This window comes from Hordeum vulgare, chromosome 1H (assembly GCF_904849725.1).
Source record: "Hordeum vulgare subsp. vulgare chromosome 1H, MorexV3_pseudomolecules_assembly, whole genome shotgun sequence".
NCBI classification, from domain to species: Eukaryota; Viridiplantae; Streptophyta; class Magnoliopsida; order Poales; family Poaceae; genus Hordeum; species Hordeum vulgare.
Window position 1 is genome coordinate 487,968,833 of NC_058518.1, and position 26,272 is coordinate 487,995,104.

The 26,272-nt window shown below is 44.2% G+C and overlaps 1 protein-coding gene across 1 annotated transcript; it reads right to left on the reverse strand.

The window, feature by feature from the left end:
- Nucleotides 1–1,239: 1,239 nt before the first annotated feature.
- LOC123401612 (respiratory burst oxidase homolog protein C-like) lies at nt 1,240–26,272 on the reverse strand. Its single transcript, XM_045095448.1, has 7 exons — nt 25,795–26,272; nt 25,542–25,698; nt 24,972–25,020; nt 3,542–3,655; nt 2,304–2,665; nt 1,576–2,213; nt 1,240–1,349 (listed from the first exon to the last, which is right to left on the reverse strand). The coding sequence occupies exons 1-7, from the start codon at nt 26,270–26,272 to the stop codon at nt 1,240–1,242; spliced, it is 1,908 nt and encodes a 635-aa protein (XP_044951383.1).

Sequence of the window (26,272 nt, forward strand, 5' to 3'; positions counted from 1 at the left end):
GGGGTTTTGGCAAATCGACACATCATGACCAGCTCTCAATGCCCGCTCTGCTCAATGGATTGTGAAAGTATAAAGCATGCCTTTTTCCAGTGCCCTAGAGTACAGGAAATCTGGAGGGTTTTAGGTCTTTTGAACCTGGTGAATCAAGTTTGTGATCTGGAGCAGGACGGGAGTGCGGTCCTTTCTGAATTGTTACTCTCTAAGAGCACCATCAAATCTAATATTTCGGATGTTGACCGTGCTGAACTCATTGCGACGACGGTCTGGTATGTCTGGTGGGAAAGGAGGAGCTTCACTCATGGTGAGCATGTCGCCGAATCACCCAGATCGGCACATGCAATATCGGCACTTGTGAAGAACTTCGTCAGGGCAAGGAAGAGGCGCCTAGGTGCTGTTCGACATGGATGGCAACGGCCTCCTGATGGCGTTTACAAGCTTAACGTGGATGCCGGCTTCTCTGAAGACTCGGGGACGGGTAGCACCGGTGCGGTGTTGCGATCAAACAAGGGGGTGTTCATCGCTGGTTCCTGCAGTGCTATACCTTTTGCCGAAGATGTCAGTTCAGCGGAAGCGAGAGCCTTGCGAGATGGACTTCTCTTGGCCAGCGAGGTGGGTGTGCAACAGATCATTGTGGAGTCTGATTGCCAGGATGTGATTGACAACATGTTACTCGACGGCAACTCACTCGGTCCAGCGGCGGTAGTATACGAAGAGTGCTCCTTCCTCGCCAAGAACTTTTTTCTGATCCAATTTGCCTTCTGTCCAAGGGAAGCAAATATGGTAGCTCATACCCTAGCTAGGTTTGCTGAACCCACTAGAACTATAAAGTGGATGGAGGAGCCTCTAGGCTTCCTCATAGATACATTAGCTAATGATGTAAGTATTTTTTTCACATGAAATATAAAAGCCGTCAGACTTTCCCCGCTCAAAAAAAAAAGTGTCATTATGGATGCATGCATGCAAGTACAAGAAAATATCATTAATTTTGCCTCAATTTCTGTTGGTGGCCTTGTATGAATATAAAGTGTATATTTCATAGTGACCTTGTATAAGTAAATGAAGGGAGTATGTTTATTTAACATTTCAAATATACATTTTTCAAGATATCACAAAAAAGTGTCTTAATCGAACTGAAATACAGCGCACATTAATTATTGGATGGGAAAGTATAAAAATAACATGGTTTCGCTTTTCCACGTGAAAAAATTGAAACTCCTTGTGAGTGAGTTGTCTGCAAAACTATAAGTTCGCATTATGAAACTCGAATCTTGTCCTTGTCTTTTTCGAGAAATTATGGGCAAGCTCCCTCAGCTCCTTTGTCAGCATCGGTGTGCCACAGTAGAATACTCCTGCGAGATCCAACAAACAGAGAGTCAGCGTTGATTCCTAAATGTAATAATGTGTATGCTAATGTATGAAAAAACGATGTTGGTGATACTTCTTCAGTTCTTCTGTATCTAAATAATTGTAGTTCTAGTTTTTTCCAACTACAGTTATTTAGGTATAATTGTAGTTGGAGTAGATGTTTCTGTTTGCTGCCCGCGAAGAGCGTATTTAGTTTTGATATATACTGACCGATGCGTTGTTGACGGTGCTTGAAGGCGATGCGCTCATAGACGCTCCGCCAGTCAGGTCGGCCGAAGTGGGTCTTGACGCGGGGGCCGGAGACCACGTCGACGCCGTTCTTGGCGGCGTGGTTAAGGGACTGGAGCACGGAGATGAGCGTCGACCGGGCGTCGCCCTCCTCGTGGACGCTGGTGCAGTAGTTATGTAGCTCAATGACGCCCTCATCGTCCCTCTGCACCACCTCGTCCATGGCTCCACGGAACCACTCGAAGGAGGCTTGCTCCAGCTGGTTGACCCAGTAGAAGTAGGCGCGCCGTGTCGACCTGCGGTTGCTGGACCCGTCGTCCCCGTCGGACCGCTTCCTCATGTTGCTGCTGCTGCTGATGATGTCCCTGACGATCGAGACCATGGGCGCGGCGCCGACGTCGAGCCCCACCAGTAGCACGACGTCGTACTGCTCGTAGTCCTGCGTCGGCGCGCCGTATGGCCCGTCCATCAGCACCTCCGGGAAGCTCCTCCCCTCCGTCGTCGGCTGCGGACAAACCTTCGAGAAGACGTTGCCGAGCTCGTGCGTCCAGCCCCCGACCGTCCTGATGTGGACGCCGACGTGGTCGTCCTGTGGCGCCGACGTGATGTAGAACGGGCGCCTGCAATCAAGCAGCAATTAAAAGCATCCACTTCGTTCATGGTATCTGCATGCCTTAAATTTGAATAAGCGCGCGCAGCAAGCTGCTTACCACTGGGATGGGGAGACGGCGGGGCAGTTGAGGAAGACGTACTGCCCGCTCCTGTACCTGAACCCCCGCGGCTTGGAGAAGCGGAGGGACACCGCGCTCGCGGGGTCCGGGTACACGGCCACCCCTAGCACATCCACCGGCCGCGCGCTCGACCGCAGCGGCCGTGCCATCCGCTCGCACGCGTACGGGGCCATCCGTAGCTGCTGGTTCAGCGAGTGGCTGGCGCCGTGGTACCACTGCAGGAGCGCGTTGGGCTTCGCCGTGGGCCGGAGCCGCTGGCTGAGGTTGCCGTTGTTGGTTGGCGTCCCCGCCGACGACCGTTGGCTCGCCGTCTGCCGTAGGAGCTTCTCTAGCTCGAACACCTGCAAAATAATCGCACCACTGGGAAGTGTGTGTATCATCAGCGCGCGGTAGCAAGTACAGTACATACTTCCTCGGTTCCTCCTTCCATATTTACTACTCCCCAAACCAATCCTACTTAAACCATTCCCTCATCATGTTTATAGCTGCATGTAATCCTCTTCTTTAAAAAGAATAAACTCGACATGTATATTGTCTTCCTTTGAAACACCAAAAAGGATACGCAAAAGGTTGTATTACTATGGATCTAGATTTTTGGTAGTATGATGAACACAAGTGTGTAAATACCACTTGACGAGTTGGGATGCGATATGTAGACGCAATCACGCAAATACCAAGGGGGGGGGGGGGGGGGGGTTAGGGGTGGAGATCTTGAAATGAAAATGGATGTTCTTCGTGCAAATGGCTTACAAGTTACTGATGAAGGACGGGGTTTGGCAAGATTGACTGAAGAATAACTACATGCATTCCAAAGCCTCCTCTCACGTTCAAATTAGCTAGACCAACTAACTCGCCCCTCTGAAAAGGGTTGATGTGGTAAAAATTATATTATTCGTCTAGAAGCTTTGATCGGCAATGACTTGAAAAACAATTCTAAGAGGATATGTGGCTGGGGATGCGCCCTTAGCTATGCAATACCGATGGTTTATATACTGTGAATTGTGTAACAAAAAGATGTTTTTTTGCCTCTGAGTTGAGCTACGTTCCACTAATATAGGATTTCAACGGCCTCTCAACAGCGATGAATTGACAGATTGGTTGCACTTCAGTGTCTCACTCAGTCAACAATAATAATAATAATAGAACAAAAAACTAATTACCTGGATGCTCGCCTGAATGGTCGCCTGAAGAATTAGCAAAAGTACAAAGCTAATTACCTGGATGTAGCCACCATTGTAGGTGTCTAGCTCTTCCATCATGAGCTGCGCATACTCCTCGGAATGTTGTGCAACAGTCGTTAAATTGTTTGCCTTTGCGCTCAGCTCGATCATCTACGCACCAAACCGTAATAAAAAATTTTAATATTTTTGGCATTTCACAAATAATCATCTTAAAAAAATACAGTTTATATTTAAAAATATATGAACTAATTAATGATTATTACTCCCTCGGTTCCTAAATATAAGTCTTTAAAGATGTTTCATTAATGGACTACATATAGATTCACTCATTTTACTTCGTATGTAGACTCCTAGTGAAATATCTTAAAAGACTTATATTTAGGAACGGAGAGAGTAGTTAATTAGTATTTCGAGCGAGTGCCATGCATTGACTTCTGTTGGTGCTGATGATGATGACGACATCAAGCATTGTGCTTTTCCTTCTTGAAGGTGGTGTGGCATGTTCTATTCCTCTACCGTTGCATGGTCTTCTTCATTATTGGTTAAGATAACATGTTCCTTGGAGCGAGTGGCTTCTTAGGGCATGTACAATGCATAGCCTCAGGATGATGCCCCGTATGCCATGTAGGATCGGATGTCAGAAAAAGTAGGTTCGGATAAGGAAACGGGATCTTATGTAGGAGGCGGGTGCTTAAAGAGAAAATATGTGGTTCGGTGTAAAAAGCTGGAAAAGTTAGAGTGGAAAGTAGTGATGCATGTGTATCAGAGTCTTTGTTTTTTATGTTTTGATAAGGCACCCTCATGATAGCTTGCATTGGAGAGAAAAAGTTAATATTGATGCCTCAAGCTACTTTTTATCATGGGGCATCTGTATTCATATGCCACCATTGTACATGTCCTTAGGTCGTGTACCGGTGCTAAGGGTGCCACATAGGCAAGAAAATGATGTGACAAAGCAATTAAAGAGAAGAGAGAGCATTATGATGACCCCACAAAGAAACGGTGCTAAGCACGTGAACCTATGTAAAATGACTACCAACTAATACATGAAGAAGTTTAATTATTAAACTATTCCATAAGGGAAGCTTAGCAACAAAAGTTAAACAACTATGCATTGACAAGACTAGTTGCTAAGGTTTTTAATACACTTAACACGCCATCTAATTAAACACCAATGCATTGGAAGAGGCCTTAGGAGCTGTCACCTTGGGTTGTGTGGGCGTCAAACTCAAGCTAGGGATGCCGAGGCAGCAACCCTTGATTTGTGCATATATCTTTTTTACTCTCAAAGGGGAGTTGTTGTCTGAATTTGTTCATCCCATGTTATCCCTCTCCTCCCCACCATCACCCCAACTTATTTTATGTCGTTGTAAACCCATTCGACATTATTTTCTCCACAAATTGTCCTTTTTCGTGAAACAGGCAAGTACCTTTTTTTGTTTACCCTTAAACAATCCCAATAATCGACCAACTCATTTGGTACAAACAAGAACCCACACACTGGTGTGCATGCCTTTCATTGTCGAGAGGTGCTACGTGTTCAATTATATTAGGTCAGATCTATATATTATATTTTGTAACAACCATCTAATACTTCCTTAGTGTGGGTCCAATGCATATCACATTGAAGCATCAAACCATCGTACCTCGATCAGACCAAAATATGTTGTACGTGTGTGAGCCAATTCCATTGTCATGGTGCACAAATTAAACGAAGCTGCAAATTAGTTACTTTGTGGATCGACTACTATCACTTCTCTTGTGTAGACCATTTTTTTGAAGCGAAAAAAGGTAGAACAATAATTCTATGGTATATTTTATAAAAAATAAAAGGTACAAGTACAAGGATCAGAATGATCCAAGACTAAAAAGAAGAAAGTTAACCAATGCTTGTTCTAGTAAACATTGAAATCATAAGATTAGAATTTCTTGCGTAGTCACTACTTGAATTCTTCCGAATGTTTCTTTTTGATCTTGTGATGCAGGAGATTTAGATCTTGCTTGAGGTGGAATCTCCAAGATTGAACTGTGTGTTGAATACGTCTGAAGATTTTGCTATTTCTCTCTATCCAAATTTCCGGCAACCCAGTATGACAATCTCTGCTGCAAAAGCATCTTGTAATTGTTCAGTTGCAAGTAAAGTTTCCTATGTTCCTCTCTTCTTATTGGATTAGATATTTCCAACAGTCCGAAGCAAATACACAGTCCCAAAGCAAATGTAAGTCTGTTTCTTCAGCATTCTTATTGCAGAGAGGGCAGAAATGATCTTTCAGATGCATTCCTTTTCTCTGTAACAATGATCTAGTGTTTATTCTGTAATGAGCCACCATCCAAAAGAAGATCTCATGCTTGATTCTGCTGGATATCCCCCATATTATATTGAAGATTGGATGTCCAATATCATCTCCCATGAGGAATTTGTACATATGCATAGAAGAGTATTTGTTGGTCAATCCATTACAAATACATTTATCCTTTCCTTCATGGTTTAGAGTGGGCATCAAATCCCCCAATAGCAAGAAGTGATCATATGCCTGAGTGGACATGGGTGTGTGGAAGTGCTTAACCCAGTTTTCAGATATATTGAACTCATGAACATACAAGGTGTCCTTCGTAGCATAAGAATGGAGTTCTGGGATTTTTTTCCAAAGGCTCAGAGGCCTAATTATCTTTCCAAAAAAGAATTGACTGTCCTGAGGAAATCTTGCAAGTACTTGCAACTCTGAAATCAGGGAATATTTTCAGATGAGCTTTCCACCAGAATGAACCCTTCATCTTCTCAAAAGGAACAAAGTCTTTGTAATATTTCTCCTAGACAAATTTGACCCAAGGAATGTCCTCCTTGTTAAGAAACTTATATAAGTTCTTCATCCATAGGCTTTGTAATGAGTGTGGGCATCTAGAATGCCAATCCCTCCTTGTTCTTTGGGTTTGCACACCTTAGACCAAGCGATCAGGGCACTGCCTTTGTCTACGCTTCCATATTTTCTCCAAAAGAAGTGTTTGAGATATTTATTGATTTGTTCTGTCACTCCAATTGGTAAGGCAAGGGTGCACATGAAGGAAATTGGTAAGGAAGCAAACACAGACTTGATTAACTGAAATCTACAATCATAAGACAACATTGTGGAGCATCCAGAAAGCCTTCTTTCAATTATATGCATTATAGGATGGAAATATTCAATTTTCAGCATGGAGGTGCTCATAGGGAGTCCCAAATATGTAAATGGGAAGGAACCTTGTATGCATTCCAATATAGACACCAATGAGGTCATTAGTGAATCAGGGATTTTGATTGGGACAATGATATACTTGTTGTAATCCACTTTTAATCCAATGCAATAGGCATAATGAAGGAGCATGTTTTTAATGTGCATGAGCTGAGCTGGTGCTGCTGGGAGATCAATCATGGTATCATCAGCATATTGGATCACACGAAAATCTACACATGATGAGCTAGGGATTGGAGGGATAATTAGTTGATGATTCATGGCTTCATTCATAGTAGTTTGTAACAGATCTGTTGCAAGAACAAATAGAAGAGGAGGCACACGATCTCCTTGCCTAACTCCTCTCCTGCAATGGAACTTTTTCCGTGGAACTCCATTGAGCAGAACAACAGATGTGCTAGAAGATAGGATCAAATGTATCCAAGTTAACCATTTATCCCGAAATCGCCTTGCTCTTAAAATGTCAATAATTGCTTGATTTCCAATCATGTCAAAAGCCTTCTCAAAATCTAGTTTAATGATCACAATGGGTTGCTTGGATTGTTGACACTGATGAATGTACTCAACTGTCCAAGCCAAGCAGTCTTGAATAGATCTTTGTTTCAAGAATCCATATTGATTGTTATGAACAAGATTAAGAATAACTTTTTGTTAATCTATTGGCAAGCAATTTAGTGATAATCTTGATGGAAGAGTTCAACACGGAAATTGGTCTGAAATCATTGGCAGTCTGTGGATTGTCTTTTTTGGAACTAAAGTGATGAAGGAGTCATTGATGCTTTCAAGAGAGTTTTTTCCTTCCTGGAAATTATGAATCAAAGAATAAAAATCAGGGACAATCATGTCCCAGCAGGTTTTGATGAAAGCACCATTAAATCCATCTGGTCGAGGAGCTTTATCCATTGGACTATTTTTAACAACCTCATCAATTTCTTTTTTTGAGAAGGGGGCCTCCAATTCCTCAAAACCCTGGATTTTATTGACCAGGGAGATGAGTTGTAGCAAATCGCTAGTGGGAGAAGTCTGTCCAAACGTGTCTTTGAATGCTTTCCACAGAATTGCTGCTTTGGAAAAATGCTTAGTATGCTCATTACCATGTTCATCTTGAATGGCATTGATGTAGTTCTTTCTATATTTGATAGTTGCTTTGGCTTGAAAAAAATTGGAGTTCTCAACCCCAAATTTGACCCATCTAATGGTTGCCCTCTGCGCGCCTCCATGAGTTACATGGTTACGACTATCCCATGAGTGACGGGCCAGGATATCTTTGTTTGATTTTTTGACACTCCTCAACAAATAAAAAAGAATATAGAACCTCCGGAAAAAAACCCTGCCTCCACAAAACCATTCTCCTACAATTTTCATTTTGATGTTTGCTCCGGCTTCGCGGGATGGACTGGAGGGAATGCTCATATCTTATCCTTTGTGTAGTAGGTTTCGTTGTCATTGTGGTGTCGCTCCAATGGTGATGGGGGTGTCATCATGGATTGTAGTCTTCCAATTCCAATCCCATCTCAGCAACGCTTGGTGCGGCGTTGCCGAGAGCGCATGAGTTTTGTCCTTCTTGTTACTCATGGGCATTGGGTTGGTTATTCGTGTTGTCTCTAGGCGTGGCTCCACCCACATAGTCAGCGATAATTCACCTTCTTCAGCAAATTGTTGCTAGCAAAATCCTCGGATTGGTCTAATGATACTAGCAGGGATGCCTAGCTAGATCTGTGTGATCCCTCCATCGAAATGTTTGACGTTATTAACAATCTCCATTGTACGTGGCTATTTACTATTGCGGCAATTCTAAGGTTTGTTCCATGACATGTATTTGCAGGTACCCCAACGGTTGATTTATGGATGTTGGCATGTTGCCCATTATAAGTGAGGGTTTTGGTGGTGCAAGAACGGTAAGTTCAGTTGCAGCTATTGCTAGCATTTTGACACATATATATAGTCACAGTTGTAACCTTTCCTTCCTTTATACTCCCTTCGTTCCCAAATATAAGCATTTTTAGATGTTTCACTAGAGGACTACACACAAATGTATATAAACATATTTTTGAGTGTAGATTCATTCATTTTGCTTCGTATGCAGTCCTTTTATGGAATCTCTAGAAATACTTATATTTAGAAACGGATGAATTAGTTATTTTTTAATGAAGCGAGGCTAACGGTCCTGATGGAAAGAAATGCCTACTACACTAGCTCAAATAAGCATTTAAACAGTCTCATGACTTCTTTCGCTAGCAGAAGAAGAGAGATGCAAGGAAAAAAAAGAAAAAACTTGTCTGAGGCAAAGAAAGCCCTAAAACTTTCACTACTAGGAAAAGGGCTATAGATGATATAGATACTAATGGCGCACCACACAAGCCATGTGAGGTGTGCCATTAGTGTGATGGACACTAATGGCGCACCACACACTCGGTGCGCCACTACTATATTTTTTTTGTTTTTATTTTTTTTGTAAAACTACTAATGGCGCACCAGCAGCTGGTGCGCCATTAGTAACCAGGGTTACTAATGGCGCATCTGTTGATAGTGCGCCATTACTATAATTTTTTTGGGTTTTTTTTTTGCAAACTACTAATGGCGCACCACAGCTAGTGCGCCATTAGTAACCAGTGTTACTAATGGCGCACCACAGCTAGTGCGCCATTAGTCCCCCCGCCGTCGTCACCAACCTCCACAACTCGGTCCACCAATCCAGCACACCCCGACTCGCACCACCACCATGACCGCCGCCTCCTCCTCCTCGCTCCGGATCCCAGCACCAACCCACCACCCCGCCGCGGGGGCACGACCGCTCCGGCTGCCATTCCACTCCGTCTCCGTCCGCCCCCGCCGCTCCCCAGTCTCCGCCTCCGCCTCCCCGCAGCAGGCGCCGGGTCCGGGCGACGACGACCGTGCCAACGGGCGCACTGGCGTGCCCGTGCTCGTGCCCTTCTCCCGCGACGCCGCCATCGCGCTGCCTCGTAAGGCTGGCAAAGACCTCTCGGGATAGTCTGTTCGTGTTTGTTTGGTGCTCGCGGCGCTTCTGTAGGTCATAATACGAGCGTGTGCTTGTTTGCGAATGCAGGGCCGCTGACCAGCGCAGATCTGATGGGGGAGGCCAGCGGCGAGGGCCTCAAGGTCGCCTATCAGGTCTGCTTCTTCTTCTTCTTCCCATTCTCTCTCTCTGTTCCGCAAAAACTTGTCACCATGACGAGTAATTCCGAGTTTCTGACCTTGACGCAATGCAACTCCGATCGATCCATCCATCTCAGGGGTGCCCTGGTGTAATGCCCCAAGTGTAGGACTTTCCCTTTTGTAACCTTCCATGTGGGACCACCTTGACTTTGTCATGAGAGTTTCTATGCATGTATGATTTCATGTGTCACCTTCTATTTTGCATTTGCATGCATGCATCCATGCCATACCATCCTTGCCATACCTTATGATTCTATGTCATGTTATGATTGCACGTGATCTTGCTAGGGTGATGTTGTGGTGTTGTGGTGTTGTTTTATCTTGTGTGATGCATGTGATGTTGGGGTATGTTGGGTAGGAGTGAGTGCTAAGTATTTTCAAAGTTCCTTGCTATTTCAAACCCTTTGCCTTTCCTTTTATCTCATGTTCAAATTTCATCTTCCCAAAAGTGGTTCTAAAATGTCTTGTGTTTAGGGATTAAGGTGAGTGTGTAGACATGCTAGTTTGGTGATTTTGAGAGTGTTTTATACATGTGGCAATGGCACAAAACAGCAAACTTAATGCTGTTTTGTAAAATATTTGCATACTTTAAAAATCTTGTTCTTATTTTTTTATTTTAGGTCATATTTTTCTATGACCAGGGGATTTTTCCTTTTAAGTTTATTCCCACCAGATTATTTGTTTTATTTCTTTTCCTTCTTGGTTTTTCTTTTATTCGGGAAAGGCCACTGGGGCCTTTCTTATAGTGGTCGCCTGTGGGCTTCCTTCCACTTGCTGGCCCATTTATCTTTCTCCCAGCGCTAGGAGCCCATGCGAGCGAGCCCCTCCTCCTTCCTGACGCCGTCACTCCTCCCCCCCCCCCCCCCCCCCCCGCGTTTCTCCTTTCCGTCAGAACGAGAGAGAAAGAGGGGAGTTGACGGTGCCGTGGCACAAACGTCGAGGGCCCCTATTTAGCTGGGCGTCCGAGCCCTCCCCTCGCCTAGGGTTCCCTCCTGCCGCCGCCATCTCCTTCCTCCCCCTCCATCTCTTCCTTTCTTCCCAAGGTAAGCTTCCTGTAGGGATAGCAGAGAGAACAGAGCAGTGACACGTGCGAACCATGCCTCATGGGCAAGATGACTAAGACTCCGTTCTCCGGAACAATGGAGCGTGCAAGTGACTTGTTGGAAATCATACATACCGATGTGTGTGGTCCAATGAGCGTGGAGGCACGCGGCGGATATCGTTATTTTCTCACCTTCACTGACGATTTGAGTAGATATGGTTATGTCTACTTGATGAAGCACAAGTCTGAAACATTTGAAAAGTTCAAGCAATTTCAGAGTGAAGTGGAAAATCATCGTAACAAGAAGATCAAGTTCCTACGGTCTGATCGTGGGGGTGAATATCTGAGTTTCGAGTTTCGCGCTCACTTAAGACAATGTGGAATTGTTTCACAGTTAACACCGCCTGGAACACCACAACGTAATGGTGTGTCCGAACGTCGTAATCGTACTTTGTTAGAGATGGTGCGATCTATGATGTCTCTTACTGATTTGCCGTTATCATTTTGGGGTTATGCATTAGAAACAGCTGCATTCACTTTAAATAGGGCACCATCAAAATCCGTTGAGACGACACCATACGAACTGTGGTATGGCAAAAGGCCAAAGTTGTCGTTTCTCAAAGTTTGGGGATGTGATGCTTATGTCAAAAAGCTTCAGCCTGAAAAGCTGGAACCCAAAGCGGAGAAATGCGTCTTCATAGGTTACCCAAAAGAGACAGTTGGGTACACCTTCTATCTCAAATCCGAGGGCAAAGTGTTTGTTGCTAAGAACGGAACTTTTCTCGAGAAGGAGTTTCTCTCGAGAGAATTGAGTGGGAGGAAGATAGAACTTGACGAGGTTGTCGAACCTTTCATCCCTCTGGTTGGTGGCGCAGGGCAAGGGGAAACCTCTGTCGTTGCGACGCCGGTTGAGGAGGAAGTTAATGATGATGATCATGAAACTCCAGTTCAAGTTTCTGTTGAACCACGCAGGTCGACGAGATCACGCGCTGCTCCAGAGTGGTACGGTAATCCCGTCTTATCAATCATGTTGTTAGACAACAATGAACCTGCGAATTATGAAGAAGCAATGGTGGGCCCAGATTCCAACAAATGGCTAGAAGCCATGAAATTCGAGATAGGATCCATGTATGAGAACAAAGTGTGGACTTTGGAGATACTGCCTGAGGGCCGCAAGGCTATTCAGAACAAATGGATATTTAAGAAGAAGACGGACGCTGACGGTAATGTGACCGTTTATAAAGCTCGACTTGTGGCAAAGGGTTTTTCACAAGTTCCAGGAGTTGACTACGATGAGACTTTCTCACCCGTAGCGATGCTTAAGTCCGTCAGAATCATGTTAGCAATAGCTGCATTTTTCGATTATGAAATCTGGCAGATGGATGTCAAAACGGCGTTCCTTAACGGTTTCCTTAAGGAAGAGTTGTATATGATGCAACCCGAAGGTTTTATCGATCCTGAAAATGCTGACAAGGTGTGCAAGCTCCAGGGATCCATTTATGGACTGGTGCAAGCATCTCGGAGTTGGAACAAACGCTTTGATGAGGTGATCAAAGCATTTGGGTTTATACAAGTGGTTGGAGAATCTTGTATTTACAAGAAAGTGAGTGGGAGCTCTGTGGCGTTTCTAATATTATATGTGGATGACATATTATTGATTGGAAACAACGTAGAGCTTTTGGAGAGCATAAAAGGTTACTTGAATAAAAGTTTCTCTATGAAGGACCTAGGAGAAGCTGCTTACATTCTAGGCATTAAGATCTATAGGGATAGATCAAAACGCCTGATAGGACTTTCACAAAGCACATACCTTGATAAAGTTTTGAAGAGGTTCAAAATAGAACAGTCCAAGAAAGGGTTCTTGCCAGTTTTACAAGGTACGAGATTGAGTAAGACTCAGTGCCCAGCAACTGATGAAGATAGAGAGCATATGCGCTCCATCCCCTATGCTTCAGCCATAGGTTCTATCATGTATGCGATGCTGTGCACTAGACTGAATGTTAGCCTGGCCATAAGCATGGCAGGTAGGTTCCAGAGTAATCCAGGAGTGGATCACTGGACAGCGGTCAAGAATATCCTGAAGTACCTGAAAAGGACTAAGGAAATGTTTCTCGTGTATGGAGGTGACGAAGAGCTCACCGTAAAAGGTTACGTCGATGCAAGCTTTGACACAGATCCGGACGACTCTAAGTCCCAAACCGGATACGTATTTATTCTTAATGGGGGTGCAGTAAGCTGGTGCAGTTCCAAGCAAAGCGTCGTAGCAGACTCTACATGTGAAGCGGAGTACATGACTGCCTCGGAGGCGGCTAAGGAGGGTGTCTGGATGAAGCAGTTCATGACGGATCTTGGAGTGGTGCCAAGTGCACTGGATCCAATAACCTTGTTCTGTGACAACACGGGTGCCATTGCCCTAGCAAAGGAACCACGGTTTCACAAGAAGACCAGACACATCAAACGACGCTTCAACCTCATCCGCGACTACGTCGAGGAAGAGGACGTAAATATATGCAAAGTGCACACGGATCTGAATGTAGCAGACCCGCTGACTAAACCTCTTCCACGGCCAAAACATGATCGACACCAGAACTGTATGGGTGTTAGATTTATTACAATGTAATTCACATGGTGATGTGAGGGCTAGATTATTGACTCTAGTGCAAGTGGGAGACTGTTGGAATTATGCCCTAGAGGCAATGATAAATATAGTTATTATTATAATTCCTGTATCAAGATAATAGTTTATTATCCATGCTATAATTGTATTGAATGAAGACTCATTTACATGTGTGGATACATAGACAAAACACCGTCCCTAGCATGCCTCTAGTTGGCTAGCCAGTTGATCAATGATAGTCAGTGTCTTCTGATTATGAACAAGGTGTTGTTGCTTGATAACTGGATCACGTCATTGGGAGAATCACGTGATGGACTAGACCCAAACTAATAGACGTAGCGTGTTGATCGTGTCATTTTGTTGCTACTGTTTTCTGCGTGTCAAGTATTTATTCCTATGACCATGAGATCATATAACTCACTGACACCGGAGGAATGCTTTGTGTGTATCAAACGTCGCAACGTAACTGGGTGACTATAAAGATGATCTACAGGTATCTCCGAAGGTGTTGGTTGAGTTAGTATGGATCAAGACTGGGATTTGTCACTCCGTGTGACGGAGAGGTATCTCGGGGCCCACTCGGTAATACAACATCACACACAAGCCTTGCAAGCAATGTAACTTAGTGTAAGTTGCGGGATCTTGTATTACGGAACGAGTAAAGAGACTTGCCGGTAAACGAGATTGAAATAGGTATGCGGATACTGACGATCGAATCTCGGGCAAGTAACATACCAAAGGACAAAGGGAATGACATACGGGATTATACGAATCCTTGGCACTGAGGTTCAAAAGATAAGATCTTCGTAGAATATGTAGGATCCAATATGGGCATCCAGGTCCCGCTGTTGGATATTGACCGAGGAGTCTCTCGGGTCATGTATACATAGTTCTCGAACCCGCAGGGTCTGCACACTTAAGGTTCGACGTTGTTTTATGCGTATTTGAGTTATATGGTTGGTTACCGAATGTTGTTCGGAGTCCCGGATGAGATCACGGACGTCACGAGGGTTTCCGGAATGGTCCGGAAATGAAGATTGATATATAGGATGACCTCATTTGATTACCGGAAGGTTTTCGGAGTTACCGGGAATGTACCGGGAATGACGAATGGGTTCCGGGAGTTCACCGGGGGGGCAACCCACCCCGGGGAAGCCCATAGGCTTTGGGGAGACACACCAACCCTTAGTGGGCTGGTGGGACAGCCCCAAAGGGGCCTATGCGCCAGGAAAAAAGAATCAAAGGAAAAAAGAAAGAAAAAAGAGGGAGGAAGTGGGAAGGGAGGGGGACTCCTCCCACCAAACCAAGTCCAACTCGGTTTGGGGGGGGAGTCCTCCCCCCCTTGGCTCGGCCGACCCCTTGGGGGTCCCTTGGACCCCAAGGCAAGGTCCCCCTCCCTCCTCCTATATATATGGAGCTTTTAGGGCAGATTTGAGACGACTTTCTCACGGCTGCCCGACCACATACCTCCATAGTTTTTCCTCTAGATCGCGTTTCTGCGGAGCTCGGGCGGAGCCCTGCTGAGACAAGATCATCACCAACCTCCGAAGCGCCGTCACGCTGCCAGAGAACTCTTCTACCTCTCCGTCTCTCTTGCTGGATCAAGAAGGCCGAGATCATCGTCGAGCTGTACGTGTGCTGAACGCGGAGGTGCCGTCCGTTCGGTACTAGATCGTGGGACTGATCGCGGGATTGTTCGCGGGGCAGATCGAGGGACGTGAGGACGTTCCACTACATCAACCGCGTTCTCTGACGCTTCTGCTGTACGGTCTACAAGGGTATGTAGATCACTCATCCCCTCTCGTAGATGGACATCACCATGATAGGTCTTCGTGCGCGTAGGAAATTTTTTGTTTCCCATGCGACGTTCCCCAACAATACCCTGTTCCCTTCACTTAACCTGTCGACTTGGTGAGAATGGTGTAGTGGCTAGGTGGTGCTCCTGTGTACCAGGAGGTACTGGGTTCGATTCCCAGGACCCCTGATGCATGTTTTTTTTGCTATTCTTGCTGTCTTTTATTTTTCTCTTCCTCTTCCTTATGCTTGGGCAGCAAGGTGGCATTTTAATCCTTTTCCCTGCTAGTGTAGTTAGGTGCATAATTCTTTGTGTGGTGTGTGTTGCACACTAGAGAGTGATAGATGATGTATTGCTAGCCTTGTGAACCTATGATGATTGCATCTTGTGGTGTGAAGTTACACTTGGTAGGAGTTTGTGCATGTTGATGTGGTTTCTTGTAAGTGGTGTGCCTTAAGGTGTGAGAGATTGCACTAGTTGAGCATGTTTGGTCACATCTTTTGAGATTTAGGTGGACTAAGTTGTTCTTGTAGTTTTATTTGCTTGTATAGATTTAGTGGGGTGTGGATGCCTCCCCCTCACCTCATGTATTGTGGTGTATGTGATGCACTAGGTGGCTAGCTATGATAAGCATGTGTAGATGAAGCTTACTAGTTAAGCATGGGTAGATTCTTGTGGGGGTGCACCTTGAGGGTGACATGACTCCAAGGGTGATCCTTGTGGTGCATGTGAGAGTGTGTACCATCACATGCCCATATGTGGGGGTGTGCATACTCTCTTGTTAGCATAGAGTTACATTGTGTTGTGCTTGATGCTAGTGCTAGTGAGGTATTGTGTGTGTTGGTGTTGTTGATGTGCATGACACAAACATGGGGGTTCAAACCCCCATGTCACTTTGTCATTGTGCACATGAAACTCACCCTATGTAGATGTCATCTTAGAAGAATACCTTATGGAGTTGCATTTACATTTTGTTGAAAGTTTGGTCCTTGATTACATTGTATAGGAGGAGCCCAAGGGCATGGATTTTTGTGTGTTAATAGTAGGGGTTTGTGCTCAACACCATAGTGGTGTCAACTACCTCTTGGTGACATGTGTGTGCAAACTATGCCTAGAAATAGTGGGCATGTGGCTGGAAAATTCCAGATTTTTGAACTCTGAAAATTTCACTAAGTCTGGGATGCTGGAAACATTTTCTTCCCCTGTAGATGAGGATGTTCTGGTCATTCTGTTGAGAACTGGCCTTGGTTCAGTGCTAGTATTTTGAACCTGGTATGTTTGTGAAGCTTCCTGTCAATTTTCAAGTCATTTGGAGCCCAGTAGCTTGTGCTTTGATTGCTGTCAAAAGGCTTCAGAACAGAAACAGAAACCCAGGTGCAGGAATTTTCACCAAGTCCCTGAGATATGATGGTTTTGGGAAAGTTTGTGGCCTTGTATCTTCTAGAGTTTAATTCCTTTTGCTGTGATTATTGATGGGGCTTGTAGTGTTCTTGGTTGGAAACAGCCACATATATTATTTGTCATGTTTGAAGACCTGTAGCTATGTTGCATGTTGCTCCCAAACAGCTAAGATGCAGATTCTGGCAGATTATGTAGTTTTGCCATTTGTTCAAAGTTTGAGCTTAATTGATGTTGTGGTGTTCTACCTTGCTCCATTTCATTCATGTTGGGTTATTACATGTCTTGGCTACCTGGGAATACCAGATTTGTGCCAATTGTGTGTGTGGTGTTGAATCTTTCACGTAGGGCTTCATATCTTGTTTCGTTGATTCCCGTTGATCCGTAGCTCCGTTTGCAATGTTCTTTATATGGTTTTGCACCATTTTTACGAGCTGCATCTGTTAATTTCAATCTCATACCTGTCAAAATAGTTTAGTGCAAAGTTCTATCCAGAAACTTGCTGTAGTTTATTTTACTTGTGCTATTGATAGAAATAGTGGTGCATGCTCAACTTTCATCTCATGCATCATGTGATTGTTGCATTTTGTGGTGCTGCTGTTCATTGGCTGTTATTCTTATGTTGGGTAGCACCGGGAGTGGAGAACGAATACGTGGAGTCAGGAGAGTACGTGCAGAACGATCCAGAACCATTCCAAGCTGAGGATATCACAGACAAGATGATATGACCTTGATTCCATCTCTAGACTTGTTATGTTAGTTTCGATTCCATGTCATGTTGCTCGCTGCCTACCACTGAAATTAAATTTCCTCTTCAAATGCCATGAGCCTAAACACCGTTCTCTTTCCTAGCAAACTTGTATGGCTAGGTAGGCTTGCTCAGCTACTAATGTTAGCATTGTTAGTTGCAGGTGTTTTAAACTCATGTGATGACATGAGCTTGATATCATTATATTAAAATTCTGTTATTATTTAATGCACCTATATATTTGGTAAATGACGGGAGGCCTAGCCTTTTGCTGGGTGCTTTGTTCCGTTATTGCCGCCTTAGTTACCGGTTACCGGTGTTTGATTCCATAATGATCGCTCCTAACACGTTCGGGGTTGTTATGGGGACCCCCTTGATAAATCGCGTAGTGTTGAGGCTTGTCCGGCAGGACCCAACTTTGGTGTTAATTTGCTAATCACTTAATAATAATCTGCATAGGGAGTAGCTACCCCGAGGTTTCTTAATCAACAACCCGGGCCAGTGCTCCTCATGAGTGTTGGTCCAAACTGGTCTGCCTGCGGGGCCACCACAAGGAAACTTGAGGTTTGGTACCTGTAGCTAGTTCCATCCGGCGTGTCCTGAGACTGAGATACGCGGCTCTTATCGGGGTCGTCGACACGTCAGGAGGTCCTGCTAGCCTTGTCTTACCTTAGCGGTATATCTTGCGTATAGGAATCCTAGTGAAGCTTTGGTTTTCCCGAGAGTTGAGGTTTTCCTCTAAGGAATCCAACGAGATCACGAGATTCGTGATAGAGGATGCCTTTGCGGCCTGTGTTCGTTTGTGATGGACTAGTTGGAGCACCCCTGCAGGGTTTAATCTTTCGGAAAGCCGTGCCCGCGGTTATGTGGCAACTTGGAATATTTTGTTAACATCCGGTATTAGAGAACTTAAACATAAACTAATAAAAATGCCAACTGTGTGCGTAACCGTGACTGTCCCTTCGAAGATCTCTCTTCGATCGGGAACACGGTGGGGTTATGAATGCCGTAGGTAGGTGTTCAGGATCACTTTCTGATCAAGTAATCCCGACCGTTAGCGTAGACCACCTTCACTTCTCTTTTGCGTAAGTTAGCCACTTATTCAAACATAGGATGCAGCAGCCTGATACACTTCATCCCTTCCTTACCCAATAACATGACTAGTTCTGGCACCAAGGTCTTAGATTGCTGAGTCCCCGTGGCTCACGGATTCCTCCGAAACTCCCAGCAGGTACAGGTCCCCCAGAGGCAGATGATCCCGACGGCACCCAGCTGGCGTGGCAGTACGACGAGGAGACAGACCGTCTTTACGTGAACTATCCCGAGGACTGAGGCGTGGTCGTGATCGTGGGCCTGCAGCGGGTAGCATAGCATTTTCCTTGTTTTGTAGTCCGTACCGGAACTACCTTGTTTGTATCTGCGTTGTACTCTGTATTATTAATAAGAAGACAGTTGAATCCCAAATTGTCTACTTGTAATTATATTTCTGTGCTATGTTTACTTGCTTGCGAAACACTTAGATGCACTTCTTTCCTATTCGGGGCCTCGACCCCCAGATCGGAAAGGACCGCATCTTGGTCGTTACACCCGGGGCCTACAGCGAGGCCGCCGCCAAGAAGGCCTACCCGAGCCGTGAGACCGTGCCCTGCGAGTACTTCGAGACCGCCTTCCAGGTACCACCCGCCTCCATGCTCCTCATCATCATCACCGCTGCATGCTTGCTTGCTTGCTCTCCATGGAACAATTTTAGGACATGTCAGATGTCACCACATTGCAATGCTGAAACCGCCTTTTTTTCTTCAGTAACCCAAGAATATACGACACTCCTCGACAGAGCTTACTACGTTACAAAAGTGAAAAGTTCCGATTTGCTACTTCTAGATGAAAATTAACAAAGTCTCATCTAATTCCTACGCTATTTCATCAACCAAACAAACAAAATCCCCACGTACAGTCCAACGGTGTAGGAGTTGGATGAGAAATAAAATAGGATTTGCAGCGGAAGGGGTTCCGGTGCCAAAGGCAGCAAATCAAATTGCCAGAACAACTTTCCATCCCAAATATGGGACCATCATTGCGAGTTGTGCCCACTGCCATTAGTACCACTGCTGCAGTTGTTTCTGTTTTGGCGGATACCATTAGTTCCCCAGGCCCAGCGAGGCCAATTATTCCTGCTGCAGCACCCACAATATTTGCTGCTGTTCGAAATGCTCCAGAGAGCATGCCTGCGGTTGCTTCAACTCCTGCAAACTTATCTACGGCCGTGAAGGATGATGAAAGCATGAGCTTCCCTCCACTATGCTTTGCTCCAGTTTTATTTCTGAATTCCACTATGCTTTTGCAAATGTTGTTATTGATCATAAGAACTTTATGGGCATTTCAGATGTATGAGTTCTTCAGCATTTATGCTGTTCTTTTGAGTCTTTTCAACTTCCAACTGATTCAAACAACACGGGCATTTATTTGAAAATTTTCATCATCCAATCTTGAATTCTTGTTGTTTCATCTTGATCCAGTGTCAGTCTGAAACATCTAAATAACTGTGTTTTCTCTATTGTAGATTTTATTCATTTAGAGTGTTAATCTACCACCGAGGTCATAAAATATTCATAGGATTATAGGATTATATGACATTTACTTGTTCACATTTTCAGGGTCAATTTCGTGGAAGACCTTAGGTAACCGACCAAAGGGAGAAGTACTTGCAAAGATTGCAACAAGTACAGCAGCAACAGGGCAACCTTCTTAACGCTTCTCATATAACGGGCATCAATCAGAAGCAATTTCCAACCCAGCAGCCCAATTCCCTCTTACAGCAGGTTGTTCCTCCTTTTACTAATAAAAAATGTTGTCATATATCAATGTCTCCTTTAGTCAAGAATCAGGAAGTACAAATTAGGTGATGTTCTCTTTTTCTGTCTTTGGGAGTGCAAGTCCTTCTTCAAATGGTTCTCGGAGGTTTGATGGCGATGACATAGTGAGTGGGTTTTGAATCTTTCGTTGCGCCCATTGGATTGGATTTGATGTGTATATTGTAGTGAGATGGATTGCTGACTGCTTGATTTGGTGTTTCCTCTTGTGTAGTCTGGCGTGTGTGTTGTGGTCGTAGGCGCAGAGGAGCAAGTTTTTGTCAATGTTTCATGGCTCAATCATCGAATGGCGTTAAAATTGAAAATCCTGAAAGGAAGGTACTGTCAATTCATTCCTCTTATGTTATTGGTCCTTATTTCCTTGTGGATATACACATTTACTATCACATATGGTGCAGATCTTGAATGATTCCTTCCTCGAGCTTCCGTCGAACATGGTTTCAGTTGTTTCTTGGTTCTTCAAGTATGCTTGGTGGTTCTTCATCGAGGGTTAGTTATCTTTCCTATAAACAATCTGGATGATTGTTTCAGTAGGTAGATATGATCTGCTGATCTTAACGGTAAGCAAAATTGAAGAAGGGAACCAACTAACTGTGTTTGTTGTTGTTGTTGATCTTGTCCTAGCTAGCTTGGTGTCTGGATCCATGGACTCCCTACAAAAAAACTTTGCATCCACCATGGATGGCAAGACAACGTTACACTGGCTTCTATCTCTGTGAGTTCAGTAGCAATATGGTCATTGATGCAATAAACTAGAAGAACAAGTCCACGTTCATCTATCATAGTTGTGAACCAAACACAACGATGCACAAATGGTTAGTTATGTTGTTCTACTTGTTCTATGTCCATGCTGATAACCCTGATATTTGCTAACGGTATCATGTTACTTACTTCACGAGTGTAGATGGAGAGACCAGAGTTGGAAATTTCGCTCTTCGTGACATCGAGAGGTGGGACTAGCTGACCTCTGACTAAGTACGTTCATTCAATTTTCTGGTTACTTTATAAGTCTTTTTTCATTATAATTTATTTAGTTTCGCCCACCTTGCTTTATTGCATTCTGTACACAAAACTGTTGTTGCTTCTAATCTTTGTCCTTGTCTACAGATTTGTCCAGTTTGGAGCAGATCAAGATTGTCATTGTGAATCTTCAAACTGCAGAAAATGGTTGGTAGTCTAAGTGGGTCAACTCATTTTCTCCATAATGGCAACTCAGCAAGCTCACAAGATCATCACGCCATGAAGAAAAGAAAGACATCCTCAGATAATTGTATCGGGGAGATCATCTTTGTATGGGATCGACGGGACAAAATGTATGCCTTCACAACTTCAAATCTGGTTGACAACATTAGGTGTCCTTTTATCTTTCGTTTTCAGTTTCCACCTGGTTTATCTGCTTGTCTTTCAATATTGTGCCTTTCAGGTACGCCCCAACAGCTCTACATGCTTATGATGAGTGCACTGGAATGCATACCAAGCTGGCAACTTTTTTTTTTGCCTTTGATGTTTAGTACAGAGATATTTGATACTTATCATGTTAAAAATCCACCCTTATGGTTTTCTACCCTTCTGTTTCATGGTCCAGTCTCCTGTGTGCTCCTTCCTGTAATTTGCTTTTCATATTTTACAATTGTTTCCTTACTATGTTTCATAGGTAGATTTATTAAAGAAGTGATGTGCAACCAAACTATTTTAAATCATTTGAGTTCTCTTTCCCATTGATCATACCAATCAAGGATTAAACTGAACCATAAGGGTGAGCTTGTTTGTTACTAGCTTTCTTTTACTATGAAAAAGTTATGAATGACTTGTGTTCTCTAGAGATTTTTAATTGAAGTGCACAAGCACTCAAACGATACAAGTGCGAGCAAGATTGTTAGAGGGCAGGTCCTTAGTTATATTTCTGACCGGGAGAAGAAAGAAGTGTTGCTTGACTGGAATGAGATCACACAGAAATTTGGCGCGTCATTTGTTGCATCAAGTACTCTGGTGTGATCTCCATATTAACACATAATATACTTATGTGAGCAGTATACTTTAGGATGGCTCTGCTTTATAAATGGACACTTTTTCTGATGTAATTTATGCATTTCACATGTAAAGACAAATAAAACTGAAGCAATTGCACATAATATTTTTATCTGCAGTGCATAGTTCAAGATCACTCTATATAATAGCTCAATGCATAGTTCTACAAGCACTGGAACATAGTTCTATATAATAGCATGTGAGATAATTATAACTTTTATAGAAACTATATTGTTAACTATGATATCATGATAATCTTTTGATTGAATATTTTTAATATGCATATGAGATTTTAACAACTTGATCTGGTTCCACTTTCTTGACAAATTTGTGCAAAATGTTTTCAGGTACTCAACTTATTGATGCACATGAACATGATGACTCTCTAGCGTTTATGGACCAACCAACCTGTAATCATGGACCTTATTGTCTTGTAGACCACTTGGTGTTTCGAGTGATTTGGAGCTTGCACTTTGTGCATGTAGATACAAACTTGTGTGTTCTGGACCATCTGAAGTCTCTCATAGTAACCAATAATCCTTATCTTTTTGTGACTTGTGTGTTCTAGATGATTGTTAAGATGGTCAAAACTATGCTTCCTCTAGGTTAATTTGTTTGTCAACTTATGTTCAATGTATGTGCATGTTTATAAACATATTTTCATTGTGGTGTAATATGTGTTTATCTTGAACCTTCTTGTGGGTGTGAGGATAATAATTGAATATTTTTAGAGCTGGTAGTATAACCTGTGACGCACCATGAGCTATACTAATGGCGCGCCTGGGAGGCATACTAATGGCGCGCCTGGGAGGCATACTAATGGCGCGCCTGGGAGGCATACTAACGGCGCATCATGAGCTATACTAATGGCGCACTGCCTGATGCGCCATTAGTATAACAGATACTAATGACGCACCGTGAACAATACTAATGGTGCACTGCCTGGTGCGCCATTAGTATACCAGATACTAATGGTGCACTTGTGGTGCGCCATTAGTAAAAAAATCTAGTGGCGTGATGCTAATGGCGCACCTATAGTGCGCCATTAGTAGCCAAAATAGGTGCGCCATTAGCAAGGCTTTTCCTCGTAGTGTTCGCTAGATAGGATATAAAAGTACATTTGATTTCACAAAAGGATACAGAATATGTCACTTCCAAATGTATATCTTTTTCATGGAGAAGTACAGGACAAGGAATAACTAGACGTCACACCAACATCGAACATCACACAACCCATCACTCCACAAACCAGTTGTGGCGCGTTTGGTTACCTACATCATTTTTGGTCTCCTTGCATTTGTGGTCTGGCTCAACCTGCTTGAGCTAATGCAGTCTCTAAACCATGTTATGCATTTGTGTTTGTTTGGCCGCATCCTCCCCAGCTAGGGTGTGAAGAAATATACGCATGACTGTTTGGTTGCACTAGATGTAACATGTTGTTATTTGGTTAAGTTTGCACTATGGTTAATCTCACCCCATATTCGTGTAGTCAAATTACCTTACATCACCACAATCAAAGAACTATGTCTATGAGCGTACTGGTTGGTTGCACTAGATGCAACATGTTGTTGTTTGGTTAATCTCACCCCATATCTGCGTAGTCAAGTTACCTTGCATCATCACAATCAAAGAACTATGTCTATGAGCGTTGGACTAAAAAACTTAGAGCATAAGACTTGTGTGGAACAAAGAGATCAAATTAGTTGTCAATTTGTTTTCAAACAATCGCCCATGTGCGACGTATTTGCCGAAGTTCCTCTATTCCAAACTAATATGCACACCTGAACACGTTAAGATAATGCAGCAGGGAGATATACACCTATGAGTGTCGAAACAGAAAATTTATAATAAAAAAGTTGTGTGAAATAATGAGATGAAGGTACTCCCCAAAGGAAATTTCAAATAATCGAACATGTGCGACGAGATTGACAAAATTCGTCTAAAAATGCTTCAAACATCAACACGAAATTAGATTGACAATCAATGTAACTAAGAACCAATCGTCTAAACGGAATCATGACGCGAGTGTGCATTTTTCATGTGAAACTTACCTCAAATCGAAATATCGCTGTGTAGATTAGAAGGAGTTAGGGGAAGAAGATTATGAGAGATGAGGGGAAAAGAACATATGCAAACCAGGATGCACCAGCTCACATCCTCAGAGCTAGCATGTACCATTGGCAAGGCTCACTCAGACATGGCTAAAATAACGGTCGATTCGAACGTTTACTCTGAGCCCATGTGCTTTAATTTTGGGTGGATGGAAGGACGGTAATTCTAGTGCAATCCAAACATCCAAACGGATCAAACAACATTCCAAATCATGTATGAGGACTATGCGCGCTACCAAACATGCTCCTTGTGATTGGACTAGACTAGACTTATGTGTTTTGTCCCTTGTGTGGTCAAAGATTAAGGTCCAGTTTTTTTGTCCGATTGTAAATTGAAGGAGGGATTGGAATTTTTGAAAAAAGTTGGGGAGGGGTATGATTCCAAGATAATTGGTCAAAAGAACTGTCCCTAGATAATTTAAAACCATGATTATAGGCCCACAAGGTTACCTCTTTGACGTCCTCCTTGCTGATCCTCCCGTCGTTGTCCTTGTCGATCCTGTTGGTTAATCGAAGGAGAGTGGATTTTCAGCACCCGGGTGCCTAGGCACGCTTTATAAACAATAACATCAAAACAAATAGAAAAAAATCAAAAAAAATCTGAAACTTTATAAGATCAAAGATGATCAAACTTTCTAGGTGCTTGCAAGTTTTCGTGCTAAAAAAACATTTGAGGAGCTCTATGGAGGAAAAACTTTTTAGTACGTCAAATTATAAGCTCTTTTAGCACTGAAATCTGAAACTTGTTGTACACCTTTCTCTATATGATATTTTGGCATGAAAACTTGTAAGAACCTACAAAGTTTGACCATCTAATATGTTACAAAGTTTCAGATTTTTTCAAACTTTTTTTTTCTATTTTACTGTTTATAGAGGGTGGCTGGGCATCCGGTTGCTGTTACACCTTTGTCTAATCGAAGGCGTGAGACATAAACTCGCTGGTTCATTCAGGGGAGGCAACACTGCACTTGAGAGATCAATTAATCGATGGGGTGGGGGTTTGATTTATAACCAGCTTACATATCGATGAAGGTGTGCAGGCGGCTGTCGAAGCTGTGGTCGGAGATTTGGTCCCATAACTCGACCATCTCCGGCTTGCTGATGCTCTCTCCGGAGATGCGCCGCCGCCTCGCCAGCGCGTCCAACAGCCCGCCGGCGAACGCCAGCTCCTTCATCCCTGCACCAGACGTCACGACTCACGAGCAGTCGATCGAGAATAGCTTCTTCTTAGTAAGACGTACGTCAAGATGAAGCGAGGAGAGGTGTCGTCTACCGATGCACTTTGCGAACTTGGACCGGTGGAGGAGGCCATCCGTGGCTTCTTCGTCGAAGCGCCTCTCGACGGCGGCCCACCCGGCGGAGGCGTCAGCCCGGCCGACGAACGTGAGCCCGTCGGCGCTGCCGGGGCCGCCTTGCCGGCGGCGTGAGGACGCGAGCGCCCGGACCTCCTGCGACACCTGCTGGATCCGCGCCCGGCGCGCGCCGTGGGCGTACGAGGGCGACTGCCCCGGCGTGACGTCGGAGTCCTCGCCGGCACAGCCCGACCGCAGCTCCTTCGCTCTACGCACGGCCACGAGCTTGCCCCCCGCGCGGTCGACGTCGAGGGTGATCTCCACAACGTGCTCGGCATCGTCGCCGTCGCCGTCGCGGCTGGCCCCGCGCGGCGCCGGCACGGGCTCCAGGAACCGGGCTCTCTCGTGCACGCCGCCGCGCGCCTCCGCGGCGTCGGCGACCCCCGCACTGTTACGCAT